Source organism: Ursus americanus, chromosome 14 (assembly GCF_024610735.1).
Source record: "Ursus americanus isolate L20-20 chromosome 14, mUrsAme1.1.p, whole genome shotgun sequence".
NCBI classification, from domain to species: Eukaryota; Metazoa; Chordata; class Mammalia; order Carnivora; family Ursidae; genus Ursus; species Ursus americanus.
In genome coordinates, this window is record NC_142140.1 from 70,055,840 (window position 1) to 70,077,968 (window position 22,129).

The following is a 22,129-nucleotide window of genomic DNA, read 5'->3' on the forward strand; positions in this document are numbered from 1 at the left end:
AAGTTTGCTGGATTATGTGGTGTGTGTTTAAAATGGTAAGAAACTGCCTGACTGTTTTGTAGAGTGGCTGTACCATTTTGCATTTTCATCAGCAACATAGTCCCATGCTTTATTGGATTGTCTGTTTTATTATTGTTGAGTTTTGAGAGTTCTTTTTGTGTTCTAGGTATAAAACCTTTATTGGCTATGTGATTTGCAAATGTTTTCTCCTAGTTTATAGCGTGGCTTTTCATTCTCTTAATAGTGTCTTTCACAGAACAAGAGGACTTTTTTGATTAAGTCTAATTTACCAACTTTTTTCTTTTACAGATTATGCTTTTGGAATCATATCTTAAGAATTCTTTGCCTTATTTAAGTTCATGAAGATTTTCTCCTGTGTGTTCTTCTAAAAGTATTATGGTTTTTATACTACATATTTAGATATATGGTCTATTTTGAGTTAATATTGTGTAAGATGTAGGGTTAGGTCAAGTTTTTTTTGTATTGGTTTTTATTTTTGCGTATGAATACCCAGTTGTTGCAACACCACTAATTGATAAGACTGTTCTGACTATATGGAGTTTCCTTTGTACCTTAGCCATATTTGTGTAGGTCTGTTTATGGACTCTCTCTTCTATTCCATTGATATATGTGTTTATTCCTTCACCAATACCCACTGTCTTGATTACTGTAGCTTTACAGTAAGTCTTAAAATTGGATAGTATGAGTCCTCCAAGTTTGTTCTTTCTTTTTCCCCAAATTGTTTTATCTTTTCTAGTTTTTTTTTTTCTTCATATATTTTTTAGCATAATCTTGTCTATATCTACAAGAAAATCCTGCTGGAATTTTTTTTTTTTAATGATTTTTTATTATATTATGTTAGTCACCATACAGTACATCCCCGGTTTCCGATGTAAGGCTCGATGATTCATTAGTTGTGTATAACACCCAGTGCACCATCCTGCTGGAATTTTTATTGGAATTGCATTCAATCCATAGATCAGTTTGGGAAGAATTTACCTCTTAACTGTATCAGGTCTTAAAATCCATGGACATGGTATGTCTTTTTATTTACTTAAGTCTTTGATTTGTTTCATCAGCATTGTGTGATTTTCAGCATACAGATCCTTCCTATGTTTTGTTAAACTTATATCCAAGTATTTCTTTTTGATCCAATGTGAGTGGTATTTTTAAAAATTTTTGTTTCTGATTTTTTTTTTTTTTTAAGATTTTATTTATTTATTCGACAGAGATAGAGACAGCCAGCGAGAGAGGGAACACAAGCAGGGGGAGTGGGAGAGGAAGAAGCAGGCTCATAGTGGAAGAGCCTGATGTGGGGCTCAATCCCGGATCGCCGGGATCACGCCCTGAGCCGAAGGCAGACGCTTAACCGCTGTGCCACCCAGGCGCCCCTGTTTCTGATTTTTTAATTGCCAGTATTTGGAAATACGATTGACTTTTATATGTTAACCTTCTATTCTGTGAACTTACGAAATTCACTTATTCTAGCAGCTTTTCTGTAGATTGCTTGAAATTTTCTACATAGACGTTAATGTTTGTGAATAGGGGTTAATGTTTGTGAATAGGGACGGTGTTATTTCTTCCTTTCCAATCTTTTTTTTTTTTCCCCTTGCCCTATTGTCCTAGCTAGGACTTCTTGTATCATGTTGGCTAGGAGTGGTGAGAATGAATATTCTTGTCTTGTTCTTGATCTTGGAGGGAAAGCAGTCTTTCACTCTCTTTAAGAATGAGGTTAGCCATGGGTTTTTTTTTTTGTCAATGCCCTTCGTCAGATTGATGAAGTTTGCTTCTCTTAATGGTTTCCTGAGAGTTGTTTGACTCATGAATGATGTTGAATTTTGTCATGCTTTTTTTTCTGTGTTGTTCGATATGACCGTATGGTTTTCCTTTTTTTTTTTCCGTTAATATGATGGATCATACTGATTAACTTTTAAGAGTTTGAATAAGCTCGCATTTCAAGGGTAAGCCCCATTTGGTTGTGGTGTGTTATTCTTTTTATATGTTGCTAGATTTGATTTTCTAAATTTTGTTGAGCGTTTTTGCATTTGTGTTTATGATGGATTTGGTCGGTAGTTTTTGTCTGGTTTTAGTATCAGTGTAATGTTGGCCCCCAAATATGAGTTGGAAAGTTTTCCCACCTCTTCTGTTTTCTGGAAGAGATCATGTAGAATTGTTATTTCTTCTTTAAATGTTTGGTAGAACTTGCAGGGGCCTGGATTTGTTTGTGTTTTCAGAACTATGAATTCAAGTTCTTTAATAGGCATGGGACTATTCAGGTTATCTGTTTTTTCTTGAGTGAATGTTAGTAGTTAGTGCTTTTCAAGGAATTGTTAATTTCATTGAATTGTTGAATTTCTGGGCATGGAATTACCTAGCATGCCCTGTCTTTTTAATCTTGAGTTTGTAGTGATACCCCTTTTCATTCCTGATGTTGACAATTGTGTCATCTTTTTTCTTTGTCAGTATATATAGGGGTTTAATCTGTCTTTTTCAGAGAACCAGTTTTTTTTATTATTATTATTAAATTGGTTTTTATCTTTTTTTCCTTTCTTTTTATGGATCCTCTGCTATTGTGAATTTATTTTACTCTTTTTCTCATTTCTTAAGGTAGAAGCTTAGATTGCTTATTTGAGATCATTCTTTTTTAAAGATGAGCATGTAATGCTACAAATTTCCTTCTAATCACTGTTTTAGCTACACCCTGCAAATTCTGATACTTTGAGCAAAAAGTAAATGTCTGATTTCCCTTGCATCTTACTCTTTTGCCCAGGATCGTTTAGAAATGCTTAATTTTCAGGTGTATGGAGAATTTTTGCCCTGTTATCTTTCCATTATTGATTTCTCATTTAATTATATTATGGTCAGAAAACATACTTTGAATAAAAAACACACTTTGAGTGATTTCAGTTCTTTTAAATTTGTTAAAATTTTTAAGTGGCCTAGGGTGTGGTTTGTCTTGCTGAGTATCTCACATACAATGAAAAGAATGTATATTCTGCTGTTCTGTAGTTTTCTATAAATGTCAATTAGATTGAGTTGATTGATGATCCTGTTCAGTTTTTCTGTATCCTTGCTGTTACTTTGTATGCTTTTTATATCCATTACTGAGAGAGGAGTGTTGAAGTCTCCAACCATAATTGTGGATTTTTCCAATTTTAAGTTGTATCCATTTTTGCATGTATTTTGAGGCTCTGTTGTTAGGTGTGTACATATTTAGGGTCATTATATCTTCTTGGTGAATCGAATCTTTTATCATTATGTAATGTTCTTCTTTGTCGTAACTCACTTGTTCTAAGTTAGAAATAATCTGCTGTCTGATTTATATAGCCACTCCAGTTTAATCTGATTCGTGTTTACATGGTGTATCTTTTTCTATCCCTTTACTTTTGACTTGCCTTTATCATTTTTAAAGTGATTTTCCTTTATCCTTTGCCTTTATCCTTTTCGTTTGCCTTTATCATTTTTAAAGAGAATTTCCTTCCATTTTCTTTTGATAGCATGTAGTTGGGTCATGATTTTTTTTCTTTTTTAATCCATTCTGTCAGTCTGGTTTTTTGTTAATAGATTTATTTCAGAGTAAGTTTTAGTGTAGTTATTTGTATTAAGTGTAGTTAATTACAACATGATTACTTACATTGTATTATGTAAATATAATTACTCCTACTGGTTAATACAACGTATGTAATGATATTAAGTGTAATTATTAATGTGTTTGGATTTAGGTCTCCCATTTTATTTTTTTCTTTATTTCATTTCCCATCCTTTGATTTTCTATTCTCTTTTTTCTTTGGATTGTTTGATTTTTTTTTCTTTCTTTAAGAATTTATGAATTTTTTAATATTTTTATTTATTTGAGAGAGAGAATGAGCACAAGCTGTGGGGGAGGAGCAGAGGGAGAAGCAGACTCTACACTGAGCAGGGAGCCTGACGTGGCTCCATCCCAGGACCCTGAGATCATGACCTGAGCCAAAGGCAAATACCCAACTGACTGAGCCACCTAGGCACCCCTATGAGTTCTTGATTATATCTCTTTGTATAGGTTTTTAGTGGTTTCTCTGGGGATTACAATATACATATCTACAGGGTCTACTTAAAATTAGCGTTGTATCACGTTAAGTGGTATGTAGAGCACACCACCTAGGTGCGCCTTTTCCTTCCCACTCAAGTGGTGTAGTTTGTCATCTATTTTTGTTGAAAACCCCATCATACACTCCTAGGACTTTGGCTTTCAACTGTCGTACACAATTTAAAGAACTTAAGAGAAATCGTTGATTACCTTTAAACCAGATATTTGCTGTATCTGTTGCTGTTCCTTCATTCCTGAAGTTCAGTTACTATTTATGTTATCATTTTACTTGTGTCTCAAGAATCACTTTAGCGTTTCTTTTAGAGCAAGTCTGCTGTCGGAAAATTTTCTCAGTTATTTTCCATCTGAGAATTTCCTTATTTTGAAGTAATTTTTGCTTGCTAGATAATTCTAGGTTGATAGTTCTTTTTCTTTCTTTCTTTCTTTTTTTTTTTTTTTTTTAACCATTTTGAAAGTGGTGTTTCACTGCCTCTGGCCTCCATGGTTTCTGATAGAAATCTGTAGTCTTGGAATCATTATTACTCTATATTTAACATCTTTTTTTATTGCTGCTTTTGAAATATTTTTCCTGTCTTTAAATGTTCGATAATTTGGTGTTGCAGTGTTTGGGTATGGATTTCTTTGTATTTCTTCCTATTTGAGGTTCACGGAGCTTCTTGAGTTTAAAAGTTTGGTTTTTGCTGTTTTGGGGGTGAGTTTTCAGCTGTTGTTTTTCATATCCTTGGAGCATTGTACTTCATTCCTTTCTTTCTGGGACTTTAACAACCCAAATGTTGTATCTTTGTCATTGTCCTGCAGATCCCTGAGGCTCTGTAATTTTTTTCTAATTTTTTATTTTCCTATTGTTCAGCTTGGAAAATTTCTAGTCCTATTATCTCTGGATTCGCTGATTCTTTCCTATGTCATTTCATCATGCTTTGAGTCTTTCCAGTGAATTTTAAGTTTGGGTTATTATTTTTTTTGGTTTTAAAGTTTCCATTTGTTTCTTTTTTTAAAATCTTCTGTTTCTCTGTGGAGGCAATCTTTCCATTTGTTTCAAGAGTACTTGACCTTCTTGGGACATGGTTATAATACCTTTTTTTGGTTTGTTTTTCAAAGAGAGAGATTGAGAGTGTGTATGAGCATGCGAGTGGGGGAAGGGGAGGGACAGAGGGAGAGGGAGAAAGAGACTCTCAAGCAGGCTCCACGCTCAGCACAAGACCTGCTGAGGGATCAGTCCCACTTCCCTGAGATCATGACCTGAGCTGAAATTAAGGGCTGGACGCCTAACTGACTGAGCCACCCGAGCACCCCTATAATAGCTTCTTAAAAAACAACAGCAAAAATAATTTTGTTCTATAATTCTAACATCTGTTTCATCTTGCTTGTCTTTTCCCTTGTGAGATAATGGAATTTTCTGAAGTTTTGAATGGCAGTTAATTTTGGATTGTATTATGGGCAGTTCGACTTCTATGATTCTAGGTTATGTTTAAATCCTGTAGAAAATGGTGAGGTTTTGCTTTAGCAAGAAATTCATCTGGTCAGGTTCAGGCTACGAGTTCTAACATTCTGTAGGATGTGGTTCCATTCATTTTTTGGATTTTACTTGTGTATATGCCTGCTAGTATCGAATCTGGAAAGGTCATAGCTTAGTTCTCAGACCGTTTGGTATGCTCTTACGGTCAAGTCCATGCACGCCCAGCTCATGTGTGAGCCCAGGAGCACACACACAACTTGATAAGCTTTTCACGAGCCTCCCTTTCTGCAGTCTCCCTAGCAGCTTCTGGCGCCTCGGGGAGCCCACCTTCCTGGTTGTTTGACTAAAAAGTTGGGGCTTTACTTTGCATGACTATGTCAGTCTCTGTGGTCAAGCAGCAAGAAGACAGAGCATAAAAGAAATAGGGATTCTCCTCTTCCTATAGGGACTACAGTTTCTCTGTGAAAGAACAGGGGTTTGGGAGCTTTCGGAGCCCACCTGAGTGCTGCTGCCATTGCCCCCATTGCTAGCCTGGTATTTGCGGGGGACCAAGACTAGCATGAAAGGGATAAAACAGAGATTTTCCCTCACTCTCCATTATCCATAGGCATCCCCTTCCTGCTCCTTAGACCAGAAATAGAGGGCTTCTCTGGAACTTTTCCTTTGTGCCTCTGGTGTGCAGTGTCGGCTTTTGAGACCAGGCTGGGATTCTGGAGAAACAGAAAGTGGGAAACTTGCCTGTGGAATGGTAGTACTTCCAGTTCTGGTTTCCTTTTTATATCTGCCTGCTACCATTTACTTTTCGAGGTCCTCAGATAAATTTGTCCAGTGCTTTTAGTTGCATTCTGTGGGAGAGATAGGGTGAAGTGTGCTTATTTCATCTTGACCTACTCCTTAGGATATCAAATCAAGTCACAAAATATGGATTTTCTATTTTCCCCTTAAAAGCAAATACTTTAGGAAGATAGTGGTTTAACACGCTGCCTCTGTGGTTCCTATTATTATTATTATTTTCATTGTATTAAAACCTCTTGAGCTACAGAAGGTAGCCATGTGTTAGCACCTCTTATATTTGTATTTAGAACTTTTCTGGAGCATAAAAATGCTTACTCTCCTCTTTATGGTTCCAACTCTCATTTTTCGTAGAGTGGAAACTCTTTCTTGTAAAAATCTTCTATTTGTCTGTATCACTCCCAGGTGGCCTAGGGTTTTCTTAATACGTCCTTATAACTCCTTTTACAGAAAAAGGAATTTGTAATGGCCTATTGCTTTTGTAACTAAAGATTGAGATTAAGAACTGAGTTGATGTGTAATTTCTTCTGAGTAACTTCTTTAGGATATACTGGTGTTTTGTACTTCCATTTAAATAGATACTAAGTTGGTTTTAGTATCTTTATGCAAAGAGGTGGAGGTTTAAAAAATACATTCTTCTGAGCTGATGTTGATAAATGTGTTAATTTTTCATTTTGCTAATACACGGTCAGTCTCCTTAATAGCCACTTTGAGTGACTAATGCAGAGTCTTTTAGGACTAGGCTTGCATGTTCCTTGTGCTAGAGCCCACTTCCCTTGATTTTCTTCTCTGCTTTAAGCCATTTTTATCACAAGAGCTCTTCCCTCTGACTAAAAAGGACTTCTGACCTCAAATTTTTTCATAAAGATGCTGCTAATTTAAAATAATAGGGGGAAAATGTGTTAAATGTGCCCAGGTACTGTACTGGACACCAAGGACGCAGAAATAAATGAAATATTCACAGGCTGGGCATTCAGGAAAATTTCGTCCATTGCATGAAGTTTATAGTCTGAAGAATTTCTTTTTCCTTCCTTTTTTTTTTTTTTTAAGATTTATTTATTATTTTTAGAGAAAAAGAACATGAGCACGTGGCGGGGGTGGGGGAGGCAAAGGGAGAGGAAGAGAGAGAATCTCAAGCAGACTTCCCACTGAGCACAGAGCCTGAAGCAGGGATTGATCTCATGACCCTGAGCCAAAAATCGATAGTTGGACACTTGACCGACTGAGCCATCCAGGGGCTCCAAGAATATTTAAATTTTTATCTTTTGTACTTTATTGTTCATGTTTAAATCTGTTAATCACAGCTTTGTCTTTAAAATCAGTGATTAAAATATATCCATTTTAATGAAATACTCTTGTATCTTGGTTACACAAAAGTCTTGGTAAAGTTCTCAATATATTTATATCATCTCGTGGAGTTGGTTGGTATTTTGTGTTTTGGGGTTTGTTGTGGTTAAGGATTAGTTTCAGTTAAAAGAAAAGTCCTAGCCATTTAAAAATTTTAAGACTTCTTTAGTGAAATACTAAAGTGAGTAAATGGAGTTTTGAGCATCACTCAGATAATCCAAGGGAAGTCTTTATTTCCAGTAACCTGGCCTCATGGGCTCCTAAAAGGTATGTTTTTAAAAAACAAAGCAGATATTTTAAGCATTTCTGTGTTCCTTTGTTCTTTTATTAAGAGTATTTTAGAAATTGGACCAAAGCACTTATCTTAGCCCAGTATTAATTGAGTTAAAACTGTTTCATTTATTAATGTATTAAAATGTTTAAAATATGTTAATGTCCTTTTATTCTTTTTTTTTTTTCCTTAAGATTTTATTTATTTGAGAGAGAGCACAAGAGGAGGGAGAGTCAGAGAGAGAAGCAGACTCCCCACTGAGCAGGGAGCCCGATGTGGGGCTCCATCCCAGGACTCTGGGATCATGACCTGAGCAGATGGCAGACACTTAACCGACTGAGCCACCCAGGCGTCCCGATGCCCTTTTATTCTTAAATGAAAACTGAATTCTCCTGATCCAAAAAAAGGGTGTAACCTCATTCAGTATTTCTGAATGAAATATAGTTAATATTTTATTTGAAGGTGTCAAAACTTCTTTCAATGAGTTTAATCACCTGAAAATAAATGTGCATTAGTGTCTGTACAACTTCTTACAGCATTTGTCTGGGATTGGCAGCTGTTTTTAATGGTGGAAAAGCAAGAACTGAGAAACAACCCAAGTTCTGATTTTTAGGCTTTTTGACAGACATTTTCAGCAAAACTAGTGTCTTTGTTCTGATTAACAATTTGTTCATAGTGGCGATACAATAAATGTTTGTTGAGAGAGTGGAATTAGCTTGGATTATGTTATATCTGGTTAAAGGCAAAATAGTCCCCCCATATCTTCACAGTTGATACCTTTCATCAAGGCCCTGGTTATAGAGAGGATTAATTCACAAACAAGCACAACTTTTCTTCCCCAAAACATATCTTTTTATAGCTCTATATATTAGAGGCAGTACTGGTACTGATGTCATACCTGAGATTTTGTCCTAACTCCGGCACTTTCCCTTTTTTTCTTTGAATTCTTTCTTCTTATTTTTCTTTTCTTTTCTCTCTCTTTTTTTTTTTTTTTTTGTGGTAAGAAAAGATACATGAATTCTACCTTCTTAACAAATTTTTAAGTGTACAGTACAATATTGTTTACATACAATGTTGCATAGCAGAGCTCTAGAACTTACTCATCTTGGGTAGCTAAAACTTGATACTTGTTAACAGTGGCTCTTTATTTCTTCCTCCTTCCCTTAACAGCTACTATTCTGTTTTCTGCTTCTGTGAGTTTGACTATATTAGATAGCACATTTAAGTGGAATCCTGCAGTATTTGTCCTTCTGTGACTAGCTTGTTTTATTTAGCATAATGTACTCGAGGTTCATTCATGTTGTCACGTATGGCAGGATTTCCTTCTTTATATGGCTGAACAATATTCCTCTGCATGTATATACAACATTTTGTTTGTACATGTATCTATCCATGGACATTTGGCAATTGTGAATAAAGCTGCAGTGAAATGGGAGTGCAAATATCTCTTGAAGATCCTGATTTCAATTTTTTTTTTTATAAATACCCAGAAGTGGCATTACTGGATGATATGAGTTCTATTTTTAATTTTTTGTGGAGTCTCCATACTGTTTTCCGTAGTAGTCACACCATTTTATATTCCCACCAACAGTGTAGGAGGGCTCCGATTTCTCCACATCTCACTAACACTTGGTAACTTTTTTTGGTGATGGTCATCCTAACGAGTATGGGATAATATCTCATTGTGGTTCTGTTCTTTCGGTCTGTATATCAGTACGATACTGTTTTCATTGTTATAGCTTTATAATATATTTTGAAATCAGGAAGTGTGGTGCTCCGGCTTTGTTCTTCTTTCTCAAGGTTGTTTTGCCTATTCAGGTTCTTTGTGGTTCCTTATGAGTTTTAGGATTATTTTTTCTATTTCTGTAAAAAAAATAAATAAACCCTGAGATTTTGATGGGGTTGTGCTGCGTCTGTAGATCGCTTTGGGAAGTGACATCTTAACAATATTAAGTCTTCCCTTCCACAAACACAGGATGTTTTTCATTCATTTGTGCCCTCTTTGAATTCTTTCAGCAGTGTGTTACAGTTCTAAGTGTACAAATCTTTCACCTCCCTGGTTATGTTTATTCCTAAGTATTTTATTTTTCATGATGCTATTGTAAATGGGATTGCTTGCTTAATTTCCTTTTTGGATAGGATAGTTCATTATTAGTGTATAGAAATGCAGCTAATTTTTGAATGCTGATTTTGTATCCTGTAACTCTGAATTCATCTATCAGTTTTTTGTGGAGTCGTCAGTGTTTTCTACGTATAAGATAAAGTCATCTGCAAACAGAGATAATGTAACTTCTTCCTTTCCAATTTGGATACTTCCCCCACGCCGTCCTAAGAGCCTTGGCTAGACTTCTAGTACTGTGTTGAATAGAGGGGTTAAAAGTGGGCATCCTTGCCGTGTTCCTAATATTAGAGGAGAAGCTCACAGTTTTTCACAATTGAGTAGGATGTTAGCTGTGAGTTCCCTATGTGGCCTTTATTATGTTGAAGTAATCTCCTTTTGTTCCTAGTGTGTTGAGAGTTTTAAATAATGAAAAATTGTTGAATTTTGCCAAGTGCTTTTTCTGCATCTGTTGAGTTGGTGTGGTGTATCACTATAATTGATTTTCCTATGTTGGACTATCCTTACACTCCAGGGATGAATTCCACTCGGTCATAGTGTGTGGTGCTCTTAATGTACTGTTGAATTCTGTTTGCTAGTATTTTGTTAAGGATTTTAAAATCTATGTTCATCAGGGATATTGTTCTGTAGTTTTCTTGTAGTGTCTTTGTCTGGCTTTGGTATTAGGGTAATGCCTGCCTTATAAAATGAGTTTGGAAATGTTCCTTCTTTTTTCTTTTTTCTTTTTTGGAAAGAGTTTGGGAAGGATTATTGTTAATTCTTCTTTAAATGTTTGGTAGAATTCACCAGTGAAGCCATCTGTTCCTGGGCTTTTCTTTGTTGGAAGGGTTTTTGATTACTGAATCAGTCTCCTTACAAATTATAGATGTGTTCAATTTCTCTCCTTCTTGATTATTCAGTCTTAGTAGGTTGTATGTTTCTAGGAATTTATTTCTTCTAAGTTGTTGGCGTATATCTACTTTGTTGGCATATTTTGTTAATATAAGTGTCATGATACTTTTAGCTCTGCGGCATCATTTCTGATATCTCCTTTCATTTTTTATTTTACTTATTTGAGTTGTCTGTATTTTAGTCTAGCTGAAAGTTCGTCAGTTTTATTGATCTTCTTGAAAAACCAACTTTTTCATTGATTTTTTGCATTGTTTTTCTATTCTGTATTTCATTCATTTCTGCTCTAATTGTTATTCCTTCTAACTCTGTGCTTTGTTATTTCTAGTTTCTTATGTAAAGTTGGTTCTTTGGGATCTTTCTACTTTCTTAATATAAGTGTTTATGGCTATAAATGCCCCCTTGATCCTGGTTTTACTGCATCCCATAAAATTTTGGTATATTGTGTTTTCATTTGTCTCAAGATATTTTTTAAATTTCCCTTTCAATTTCTTTTTCAGCTCATGGTTGTTCAAGAGTATATTTAATTTCCACCTATTTCTGAATTTTCTAGTTTTCTTTTTGCTTTTGATTTCTGGGTTTATTCCACTGTGGTTGGGGAAAATACTTCGTATGATTTCTTCTCTTCTTAAATTTAAGACCTGTTTTGTGACCTAACATGTGGTGTGTCCTAGAGAATGATCTGAATGTGTTGAGAAGAATGTGTATTCTATTCTGCTGCTCTAGGGTGGAATGTTCTGTATATGTCTGTTCAGTCCATTTGGTCTGTGGTGGTGTTTGAGTCATCTTTCCTTCCAGATTTTCTGTCTGGATGTTCTGTATTCATTATTGAAAATGAGGTATTGAAGTCTCCTATTATTGTATTGCTGTTTATTTCTTGCTTTGCTTCTGTCAGTGGTTGCTTTATATATTTAGATGCTCTGATGTTGGGTACATATATATTTATAAATTGTTATACCTTCTTGGTGGATTGACCCTTTTATCATTTTTGTCTTAAAGTCTGTTTTGTCTAATACAAATCTAGTCCCCTTCCCCCTGCTCTCTTTTGGTTACTATTTACATGGAATATCTTTTTCCATTCCTTCACTTTCAACCTGTATGTGTCCTTAAATCTAAATTGAATCTCTTGTAGACAGCATGTAGTGGGATCTTGATTGTTTTTTTAAAAAAATACATTCAGCCTCTGTATGTCTTTTGGGGAATTTAATCCATTTACATTTAAAGTAATTATTGATAGGGTAGGATTTACTGTTGCCATCTTGTTCATTGTTTTTCTGAGTGGCTTTTAGGTCTTTTTCATTCTTTTCCTCTCTTGCTGTCTTCCTCTGTGTTCCCTTGTTTTTACGTAGTGACATGCTTTGATTTCTTTTTCATTCTTTTGCATATCTTCTATAGGTATTTTCATTATAGTCACCGTGGGACCTAATAAAAGATCTTATAACAATCCATTTAAGCTAGTAACAACTTCACTCACATATAAAAACTATGTTTTTGCTTCTTCCTGGCCCACCCAGCACTTTCTTAACTCAAATAGATCATTTTAGTTTTTTGTGCATAAGGGCTTTTTTCTGTAAAAATAAGGATAATAATCTATTCTTTTAAAAAAACAATCTGTTCTGTTAACCCAGGGGTTCACAAAGTATGGTTTGCAAACCGTTAGAGCGTCCCTAGAGATGTTTTTCAACAGGGTCCATTTAGTCAAAACTGCTTCCATGGTAATTCTGAGATGGTATTTGTCTTTTGCACTGTTGACATTTGTAATGATGGGACAAAGGCACTGTTGGCACTCGGCCAAATTGTACTAATAGTCATTTTGTGCTGCAAATACTTACAGTAAAACTAAGTGCCAGTTTTACTTAAAGATGTCTTGGGGAAAGTAGATAATTAATTTTTTTAAATCTAAACCCCTGGGTATATGGGTGGGGTTTTTTTGTGTGTTGGTTTTTTTTTTTTTTTTAGATACAAATGTATAATTTTATTTTATTTTTAATTTTTTAATTTAAAGTCCAGTTAACATACAATGTAATATTATTTTCGGACATACAGTATAGTGGTCAACAGTTCCATACAACACCCAGTGCTCATCATAGCATGGGTATATGGTTTTTCAGTATGTGTGATGAAATGGGAAGTATGCAGAGCACTTCTGCATACTCAAGTATACTACTTGTTTTAAGAAGTACATGTATATTTGACTGCTTTTGTGAGCTTAGTTAGCTGCTTTTTTTAAAAAAGATTTTATTTATTTCTTTGAGAGAAGAGAGAGTAAGCAGGAGAGAGAGGGAGAGAGAATCTGAAGCAGATTCCATGCCATGCACGGAGTCAGACGCGGGGTTTGATCTCATGACCCTGAGATCATGACCTGAGCTGAAACCAAGAGTTAGACACTCAACTGAATGAGCCATCCAGGTGCCTCTCAATTAGCTGCTTTTTAAATGGAATACCATTTTTACTCCAAAGAGTGACTGTGGTTACACAGACTTGGATATTTGCCATGTGTTTTCTTGGAAATGAATAAAGTGAACTTGTCATTTCAAGGAAAACAGCTGAGAGTATTTGTTGCCCTTGGTGAAATGTAAGCTTTTCAAGTGCTTTGACAGATTTAAAGAGTGTTCTGATAAGGTGTTTTTTTTTTTTTTTTACATTATACGATGCAGTGTATCAACATTTGAAAGGTCCAAAATATTCAAAAATATATAATGTCATAAAATCATGAGTAAAAAGATCTACTTACCACGGGAGATAGACTACTGGATTCTAATGTAACAGACAAGTGCACTGATCTGGTTTGCACGTCCATATTCTGACTAACCTTTAAGAAACTGCCACTTGTGAAGTTTTGGTGTAGTATCAAAGAAGAATATATTCACAGTGATTTCAAAAAGGTGTTAAAATACTCCTTTTCCCATCTCTGTGTGTTTGAAGCCAGATTTTCTTAATATAGATAAAAGAAAACCATTTCTCCATTCACAATACTTCTGATGTGTGGGTTTTCCACACCAAGCAATTCTCCAATTCTCTGTGGGTGGTAACTTGGGGTTCTGCAGTTTCATTCATTCTGGCACTAACTACCCAGAGTTAGTGCAGACCTCACAAGTTAAGGGCTCAGTCCCACAAGATTGCCCCCCACTTCAGATGCCAGCTGCAAGTCTCAAATTATCACCAGTACTTCTGGCCAACCAGCTATATAAACCTGGGGTTTCCATAACCTCTTCTCATGTTCCATGATCTTTTATAATAGCTCACAGAACCTGGGAAACACTTTACTGGTTTATTATAAAGCGTGCAGATGAACCACCAAGTGAAGAGGTGCAGACGGCAAGGTCAAGAAGGATCCTAAGTGCAGGAGCCCCTGTCTTTGTGGGGTTGGGGTGTGCCACCCTTCCAGCGCCTGGATGCATTCCCCAAGCTCTCTGAACCCTTTCATTCAGGGGTTTTATGGTTCTATAATGTGGGCATGATTGGTTAAATTATTGGCCATTGGTGATTAACTTGATGATCCCCAGCCCTTCCACCCTCCCTGGAGGGTGGGGAGTGGGGCTGAAAGTCCCAATGCTGTAATCACAGGCTCGGTTCCTCTGGCAACCAGCCCCATTCTGCAGGTCACCTCATTACCATAAACTTCCCTGTGGTTGAAAGGGGCTTATTATGAATAATAAAATATACTTCTGTCACCCCTCCCACTTAGGAAATTCCGGGGCTTTAGAAGCTCTCTGCCAGGAACAAGGATGAAGACTGTGTGTGTGTGTGTGTGTGTGTGTGTATGTGTGTGTATACACACACACACACATTATTATATCACTATATCAAAATATACTTCAGCCAACACAAAATGGCACAGCAGATTGAATACCAATGCAGATACGAAAATATAGGCGTTTCCTATCAAGACAAACAGAGTATTGCAAAAATGTAAAATAATGCCCTCTTCTCACTCATTTTTTTTCAGTTCAGAAAATAGTTTTTTTCCATGAAAAATGTTTTTTTGTTAACTTATAAAAGATTTAATATTGTTAATTTTAACTGAGTCAATAATTTTTCTTGGTTTTTTATTTCTAATACCTTAATATCTATAGATAAAACTCCCATTAACACAAGTTCTTTAGGTTCCTCAATAACTTAGGATTGCAAAGAAGTCCTGAGACTAAGAAGATTGAGATTCATTGTTTTAACCTTCTGAGGTTGCTGAAAGTTAAACAGATATATTCATGAATATGAAATTATTTTGTAAAATATTTTAAGTGTAGATTTATAAATGTTTGTGAGGTCCTGCTGTTACATTGCTGTGCAAGTCCCTCAAGTTGAGACTTTGGAAGAAGAGACATGGAAAGAGAACACGCAGAAGTAATTGCTGTTACAAAGCTCATTAGTTTAGATGGGGAGTGGAGGGGGGAATTCACATAGAACTCTGTTCCACAAACCAAACAGTGAAAACCTAACATGCTGGGGGCTTGTTTTGTCCTAAATATATTGTTATTTATATTTGTAATACATGTACATGTATTTGTGTGTGTGTGTGCTTGGTCATACTGTAAAGGGCCCTGCTGTTCATAATTCTAGTCCATTACTCGTCCAAGTTGCTCTTTGAATTTTGAAGTTGTCCCCTTCTTCCCTTGCAGGTATAGAGCAAGATGCAGTGAATACTTTTACCAAATATATATCTCCAGATGCTGCTAAACCGATACCAATTACAGAAGCAATGAGAAATGACATCATAGGTAAGCAGTGGCTGAAGCTATGGCAAAAATAATAGTGATGATGATGATGCGTGGTTTCGGTTATTAGCTAGAGAATTTTTTATGAACATGGAATTCAACATATCCCTTCCTAGTCTGTTTTCAGAGCACTTTGTTATATCAACTGTATCTCACTTAAAATTTTTCTCCCTTATATGTTGGACCCAAATTCTTAGACTTTGACTCAGATAGCAACAGCAGCAAGAAAACAATAGTAGCCCGCATTTATTGAGTACTCACTGTGTCCCAGACCGCATTGTATAGGCACTTCCGTGGATAAATTCTAATCTTCTAAAGAACCTTGTAGCATAAATACAATTATTTTATAAAAGAGGAATTGGAAGCACAAAGAGGGTAAATAATTTGCCCAGAGTAAGAGAACTCAGACACGGCAGAGTCGGGATTTGAAAATAGACCCCTACACATTTACTAGTATGCTATTCGGCAGTGTTTTTCTTTTTTTTTTTTTTTAAGATTTTATTTATTTATTCGACAGAGATAGAGACAGCCAGCGAGAGAGGGAACGCAAGCAGGGGGAGTGGGAGAGGAAGAAGCAGGCTCCCATCGGAGAAGCCTGATGTGGGGCTTGATCCCATAACGCCGGTATCACGCCCTGAGCCGAAGGCAGATGCTTAACCGCTGTGCCACCCAGGCGCCCCACGGCAGTGTTTTTCAAACTGTAAATTCAGACCAGTCTCCTCTTACGACCTCACGTTCTTGCCAAAAAAATAAAACTAGAATAGAAAAATCAAAGTGCTCAATAATAAGGGCAAACAAACATCATTTCAGGACATTGTTTTCATCATAAATTCATATACATATGTGTATACTGTGTTACGTAAATCTGTTTCTCTGTAATAATAAGAAAATAATAAAAATAATAAAATAATAAGAAAAATAATTTAAAAAATCTAAAGTTTTTACTGTGTTGTATCAGAAGGACCTTAGGTACACCTGTAATCACAGATGATAGTGGATTGTTTGTTCATTAAATAAGTATTTATTATATTCCCATCAAGTCCTAATACTGAGTTTTGTATTTTAATTACAGAGACTTTGTATTTTTGATTTATGAAATACAGCATGTTATTCTACTCCTAGCAGATTCTTCCCAGTGTGGGGCTCTTTAAATCTTTACCATAGATATTTTGCACTCGCTCATCATTGGAGATATTAAAACCCTTTCCTGTCTGAGCTGTGGTTCTTAAATTGGCCCACCATACTTTCCAGGGAACAACTGTTGGCTGTTTGGGGGCCCATCAGATGCTGGCCCCATTGTTTCCTTTTTCTTTCTCCCACACAGATGCCTATAACATATAGGTCTTGTGGCTCTTGGTTGTTTGTCCCCGTTTGCTTGTATTTTGGGTTTTCGCCCAGTTTTGTTGCAAATGTTGTCGTTGGATTTTGGCTTTTCTATGTAGTTCCGCTGTTTTTATGTGGGAATTTGTTGCTGCCATCTTCCAGGCTTCTCTAGACCAACATTTCCTATATAATTATACAGCTAGGGTGTCCTAACTGATTAGAATTTGGCTATTTGAGGATTTGGTTGGCTAGTGATTCCTTTGGGGATTCGTTTGTACCAGTGAATAACCAAACTGTGCTAGGGGAGAAAGGGGGGATTTTTGAGCCAAATAAATTACATTTAAAAATGAAATATCACTTCATTTCTTTTTTTCCTTTTCTTAAACTTTATCAAATTAATGATATAATCCCATGAGGGGAAAAAATCTTTGGAAGTATAAGTTGAGAACATTTAGTGATTAAGGGAGAAAGTTAAAATGTTAATTACCTATATGTTTTTAGACCATTTTTTTCTCTGAGCCTCAGTCTTCTGAATCCTACCCCATATTCTCCTTTTCACTTGGAGTATTCTAATACAGCTGTACTTCAAATATGTTACAATTGGAAGAAGTCTGCCCTTGAGCTGTTTCTGTGTATCCCATCTGCCTAGTTTTGTTGTAAATGTTATCCATGGGTTTCCGGTGTTGCTGTTTAATTACTTCCTTTTTACATGGGATTCAGAATAACCCAAAAGCTATGCTTCCACTGCCTCCTTCATCTTCTGCAAATCCTTGAAGTGGTGGAATTTAAAAAATATTTTGAAGGGACAGGTGTTAGAATTTGCTGATGGTTTGAAAGTGAGTGGTGTGATAGGGAAAAAGGAATCAAGCATGACTTCATTTTTGAAAATCTGAATCACTGGGAGAATGAAGTTGCCATTTATAAGATGAAGAAGATAGTAGCGGTAGTGGCTTATGGGAAAAATCAGGAGTTTGGGTTTTCAGACACCCAAGTGGTGAAGGTCAAGTATGCAGTTGGCTGTCTGTGCTAGGAGTTGATGAGAGAGGCCTGGGTTGGAGATACGTTTGGAAGTCATCAGCATATAGATGGGTTTAGAGCCATGGATAACATTATCCTCAGAGTGAGTATGGTGAGTAGAGGCCTAAGGATTATCCTGGGGCAAGCCCAACATTCGCAGGTTTGGTAGGTGAGGGAGAACCAGCAAAGGAGACTCAGAAGTAGCAGCCTGTAAAGTTGGCTCTGCTGTATCAACTATGTCTCAGGAGAGTCGTCGTTTCTGGAAGCCAAGTGAAAACGTGTTTCTGGGAGTCAGGGAGTGATCAGAGGTGTGTTAAATCCAGCTGAGAGGTTAAGATGAATACTAGGAATGGAATGGACTTGCCAACCTTGTGGACAGCTGGTCCATCAGTTATCTTAATTTCAGTGGACCACTGGAGACAGAAACTTAACTAGAGGAGTCTTGGAATGGGAGGCGGAGTGGAGACAGCAAGTATGAGCAACTCTTCTGAGGCATTTTGCTCTAAAAATGAGCTGGAAGGGGATGTTAAATCAAGGGACAGTGGCTTTTGTTTTGTTTTTGTGGTGACATGTCGTGAGCCTATAAGGCGTAGCATACAAACAAGCGTACATGTATAGCATACAGACTATATAGCCGGTGAGAATGAGGCAGCAGCAAAGGAAAAATTGATGCCGGAGGCAGAGGGGACAGTTTCTGTGAGAAAGAAGTCTTGAGGAGGCGAAAGAGATTGGGATCCCGTGCTCAAATGCAGAGTGCAAGCATAGAGGTGCAGGTGAGCTGGTAGATGTGGTAGGAAGTTGTGGGAATATTTTTTGATTGCTTCTATTTTCTTTCTTTTTTTTTTTTTTTAAGATATTATTTACTTGTCAGACAGAAACAGCACAAGCAGGGGGAGCAGCAGGCAGAGGGAGAAGCAGGCTCCCCACTGAGCAGGGACCCCGATGTGGGACTCGCTCCCAGGACCGTGGGATCATGACCTGAGCTGAAGGCAGACACTTAACTGACTGAGCCACCCAGGTGTCCCAGATTGCTTCTATTTTCTTAATGAAGTAGGAAGCCAAGTCATCAGCAGAGAGAGCAGAAGGAGGCGTTAAGGTGTTCAAAGAGAGAGAAGTTGTGTTGTGTGATGTCTGGCAGAGTATGAGAGTAAATGAACCAGGAAACTGTAGTATGATCCTTGGGTTTCATTAAGGTCCTACTAAGGTCGTGAACTTAAAGTGAAACCAGCCATCATGGGTGAATTGTTTTTTCCAGCTGTATTCAATAGCTGGCTAAACAGATTACTGATTTGCTGCTGTTTACTAAGGTAATTCCTAATTTTAGCACATTTCATGTTTCTGCCAAATAACATTTTGATAAGCTTTTTTACAGATAAACCTTTTTACAAATCCATAACTCTTTTGGTTGCAGTGTTAGAATTGCTGATTGGAAGGGCATGTTTATTTGTTTATTTTATTTTTTGAATAGAGCCAGAAAGCACAAGCAGGGGAAAGGGCAGAGGGAGAGGGAGAAGCAGGCTCCCTGCTGAGCAGGGAGTAAGGAGCCCAGTGCGGCACTCGATTCCAGGACCCTGAGATCATGACCTGAGCCGAAGGCAGATGCTTGACTGACTGGGCCACCCAGGTGCCCTGGGCATATTTATTTTTAAAGCTTCTCCAGAGAAGGATATACCAGTATATTCTCACTAACACTACTGTCAGTTTTCCCGTGCCCTTGCTCAAGCAAGGCAGTGTGGTGTTAAACAATGAAACGTGCATCATTACAACAATTTTGTGCCAGTTTACTAGACGAAAGGTAGGGTGCCTCCTTAGTCTAACTTGTGGTTATATTGATTTGATTCCTAATGAGTGTGTATATCTTTTCATATTGGCCATTTCATATTTATTCTTTTTTTTTTAATTTATTTAATTTTTTTAGTGATCTCTACACCCAGCATGGGGCTCAAACTCACAACCCCAGGAGCATCCTCTTCTGACTGAGCCGGCTGGGCACCCCTGTGTTTGTTCTTTTGCAAACTATCTTTTCATGTCCTTTGCTCATTTTTCTTTGGGGACATTTCTAACTAGTTTGTAGGAGCTCTTGATATGTGAATGATAATAATCTATCACATACAGGGTAAGCTGTCATTTGTGCTGCAAATTTTTCCCCCCAGTTTGCCTTTTTAATTTTGTTTTGGGGCCGTGTTAATGTACAGAAATTAATTTTATGTTGTTAAATCTTTTGATTTCTACTTTTATATATATGCTTAGAAAGACCTTTCCTACCTCAAGATTATATGTTTACCTGTATTTTTTTTTTTTTTTTGGCTTCATTTAAAACTTGCTGATTTATATGCCTCTACAGTTATTTCCTGCTTTGGTTCACAAAGGTGTACAGTTTGGATTTAGTGGAAATTTATTTACCATTTCTTTTACAGCAAAGATTTGTGGAGAAGATGGACAGGTGGATCCCAACTGTTTTGTCTTGGCACAGTCCGTAGTCTTCAGTGCAATGGAGCAAGAGTAAGTAATTTTCGTACATTCACATTTTGGGTTTGGGGATTTGGGTTCACTCAACTACAAGCAAACTATTTTTGAGGACTTAAGTATTTTGAATGTTTACAGGATCTTACAGGCATATCCAAGACTACCTTGGTTCATGGTGTCTTTTAAATATAAACTATGTGAACTCTTAAAACACATGTTTGTTTTTAATGTTAATATTTCCTAAGTTAAAGAGTTCTTTAAAATTCTGAAGTCATTTGGGGGTGATTGTAACTACAGTGTGACTATTAGAATTTATTTATTCAAGCAATGCATGTGTTCAGGTAGATATCCTAATTTGTTAGTGCACGCTTTAAGCTTAATGGATGCTGTATTACTAAATTCACATAGATTTGTTGAAACTGCCTCCAGAGGTTTTTGTTGTTTTTTTTTAGATTAATCGCTGCTGCATGCCCTTAAGGAAAAAAATCTACATATTAATTCATTTAGTACTTAGGAAAAGGGTGCTGTGTGCAGGGCATAGTCAGATATAATACCTGCTTTTGAAGGAAGTTACAGCCTGTTAAGAGAAATAGGATATGTTCTTTGGTTACATGTAATATGAGGTAGCATGTGTCACATAGCAGAGGAAAGTTAAAAGTTTCTAAGAGGTGGGAGAGATTACTTCCAGGTGTAGGAACCAGGAACGACACCATGGGAAGGGAGGTAGTGTTGACCTAGGCTTTTAAGATACAATAGGCACAGAATGGAAAGAGTATATTTTTCCCAGTTAAGCTCTTTCCTTGGTCGTTCCCTCAAATTTTCCCTTTTTGTCCATGTGCAGGCACTTTAGTGAGTTTCTGCGAAGTCACCATTTCTGTAAATACCAGATTGAAGTGCTGACCAGTGGAACTGTTTACCTGGCTGACATTCTCTTCTGTGAGTCAGCCCTCTTTTATTTCTCTGAGGTAAAGTCTGCATTTCCTTTCACACTCTGTTAGAGCATTCCAGCCTCTAAACTAGAAATGCTGGGGCCCCCTCTGTACAAAATAATATGGAAGAGCCAAATCATTTCCAAAAAGATGAATTGGAACGAAATAATTTTATTATGTTAAGTTGTACACCTAATGGCAAGAGTACTTTAATGGCATATTAGATTAAAGAGAATGTGAAAAATCAGTATAAAATAACTCTAATTTTGAAAAACTGAAACTTCTGCTTATAAGAGAATGCATATTTTTAATTATCTTGGAGCTGTTTTAAAACCACAGATTTGATACTTGATTCCAGTGCACACATATTTGCAGACCAGACTTAAGTAGAGAGAAAGAAAAGGAGTATTTTTTCCTCCTATCATCACTTTTACTTTAGCCCCTTGATAGGATTTCTCAAGCAATGAGTAGATTAATGTCTTTGAGGCATACGGTATTTGTTAGGTCTCGGAAATGAAATTCTTTTGTTGCAAAGCACATGACTGTTAAGCAGAGAGGATTTCCAGGCTCACAAAGCATTAACTTAGATACACACTTGCACTCTGCCTCTCCCAAGAATAGAGCTCTCGGGTGATGTGCTTTCTCACGCCCTCTCTTTGCCGTAAGTGTAAGTCCGCAATTTGTTCGGGTTACTGTGGCTGCATGGAGTGATGGCAATG

At 36.7% G+C, this 22,129-nt stretch overlaps 1 protein-coding gene across 1 annotated transcript in view; it reads left to right on the top strand.

Annotated features, from left to right (window-relative positions):
• Positions 1–22,129, top strand: part of AKAP10 (A-kinase anchoring protein 10) — an 81,064-nt gene that overhangs the window by 23,758 nt on the left and 35,177 nt on the right. Inside the window, exons 5-7 of the mRNA XM_045778326.2 lie at positions 15,580–15,678; positions 20,433–20,517; positions 21,323–21,446. Coding sequence (XP_045634282.1) covers positions 15,580–15,678; positions 20,433–20,517; positions 21,323–21,446 — 308 coding nt within the window. The remainder of the gene's footprint in view (positions 1–15,579; positions 15,679–20,432; positions 20,518–21,322; positions 21,447–22,129) is intronic.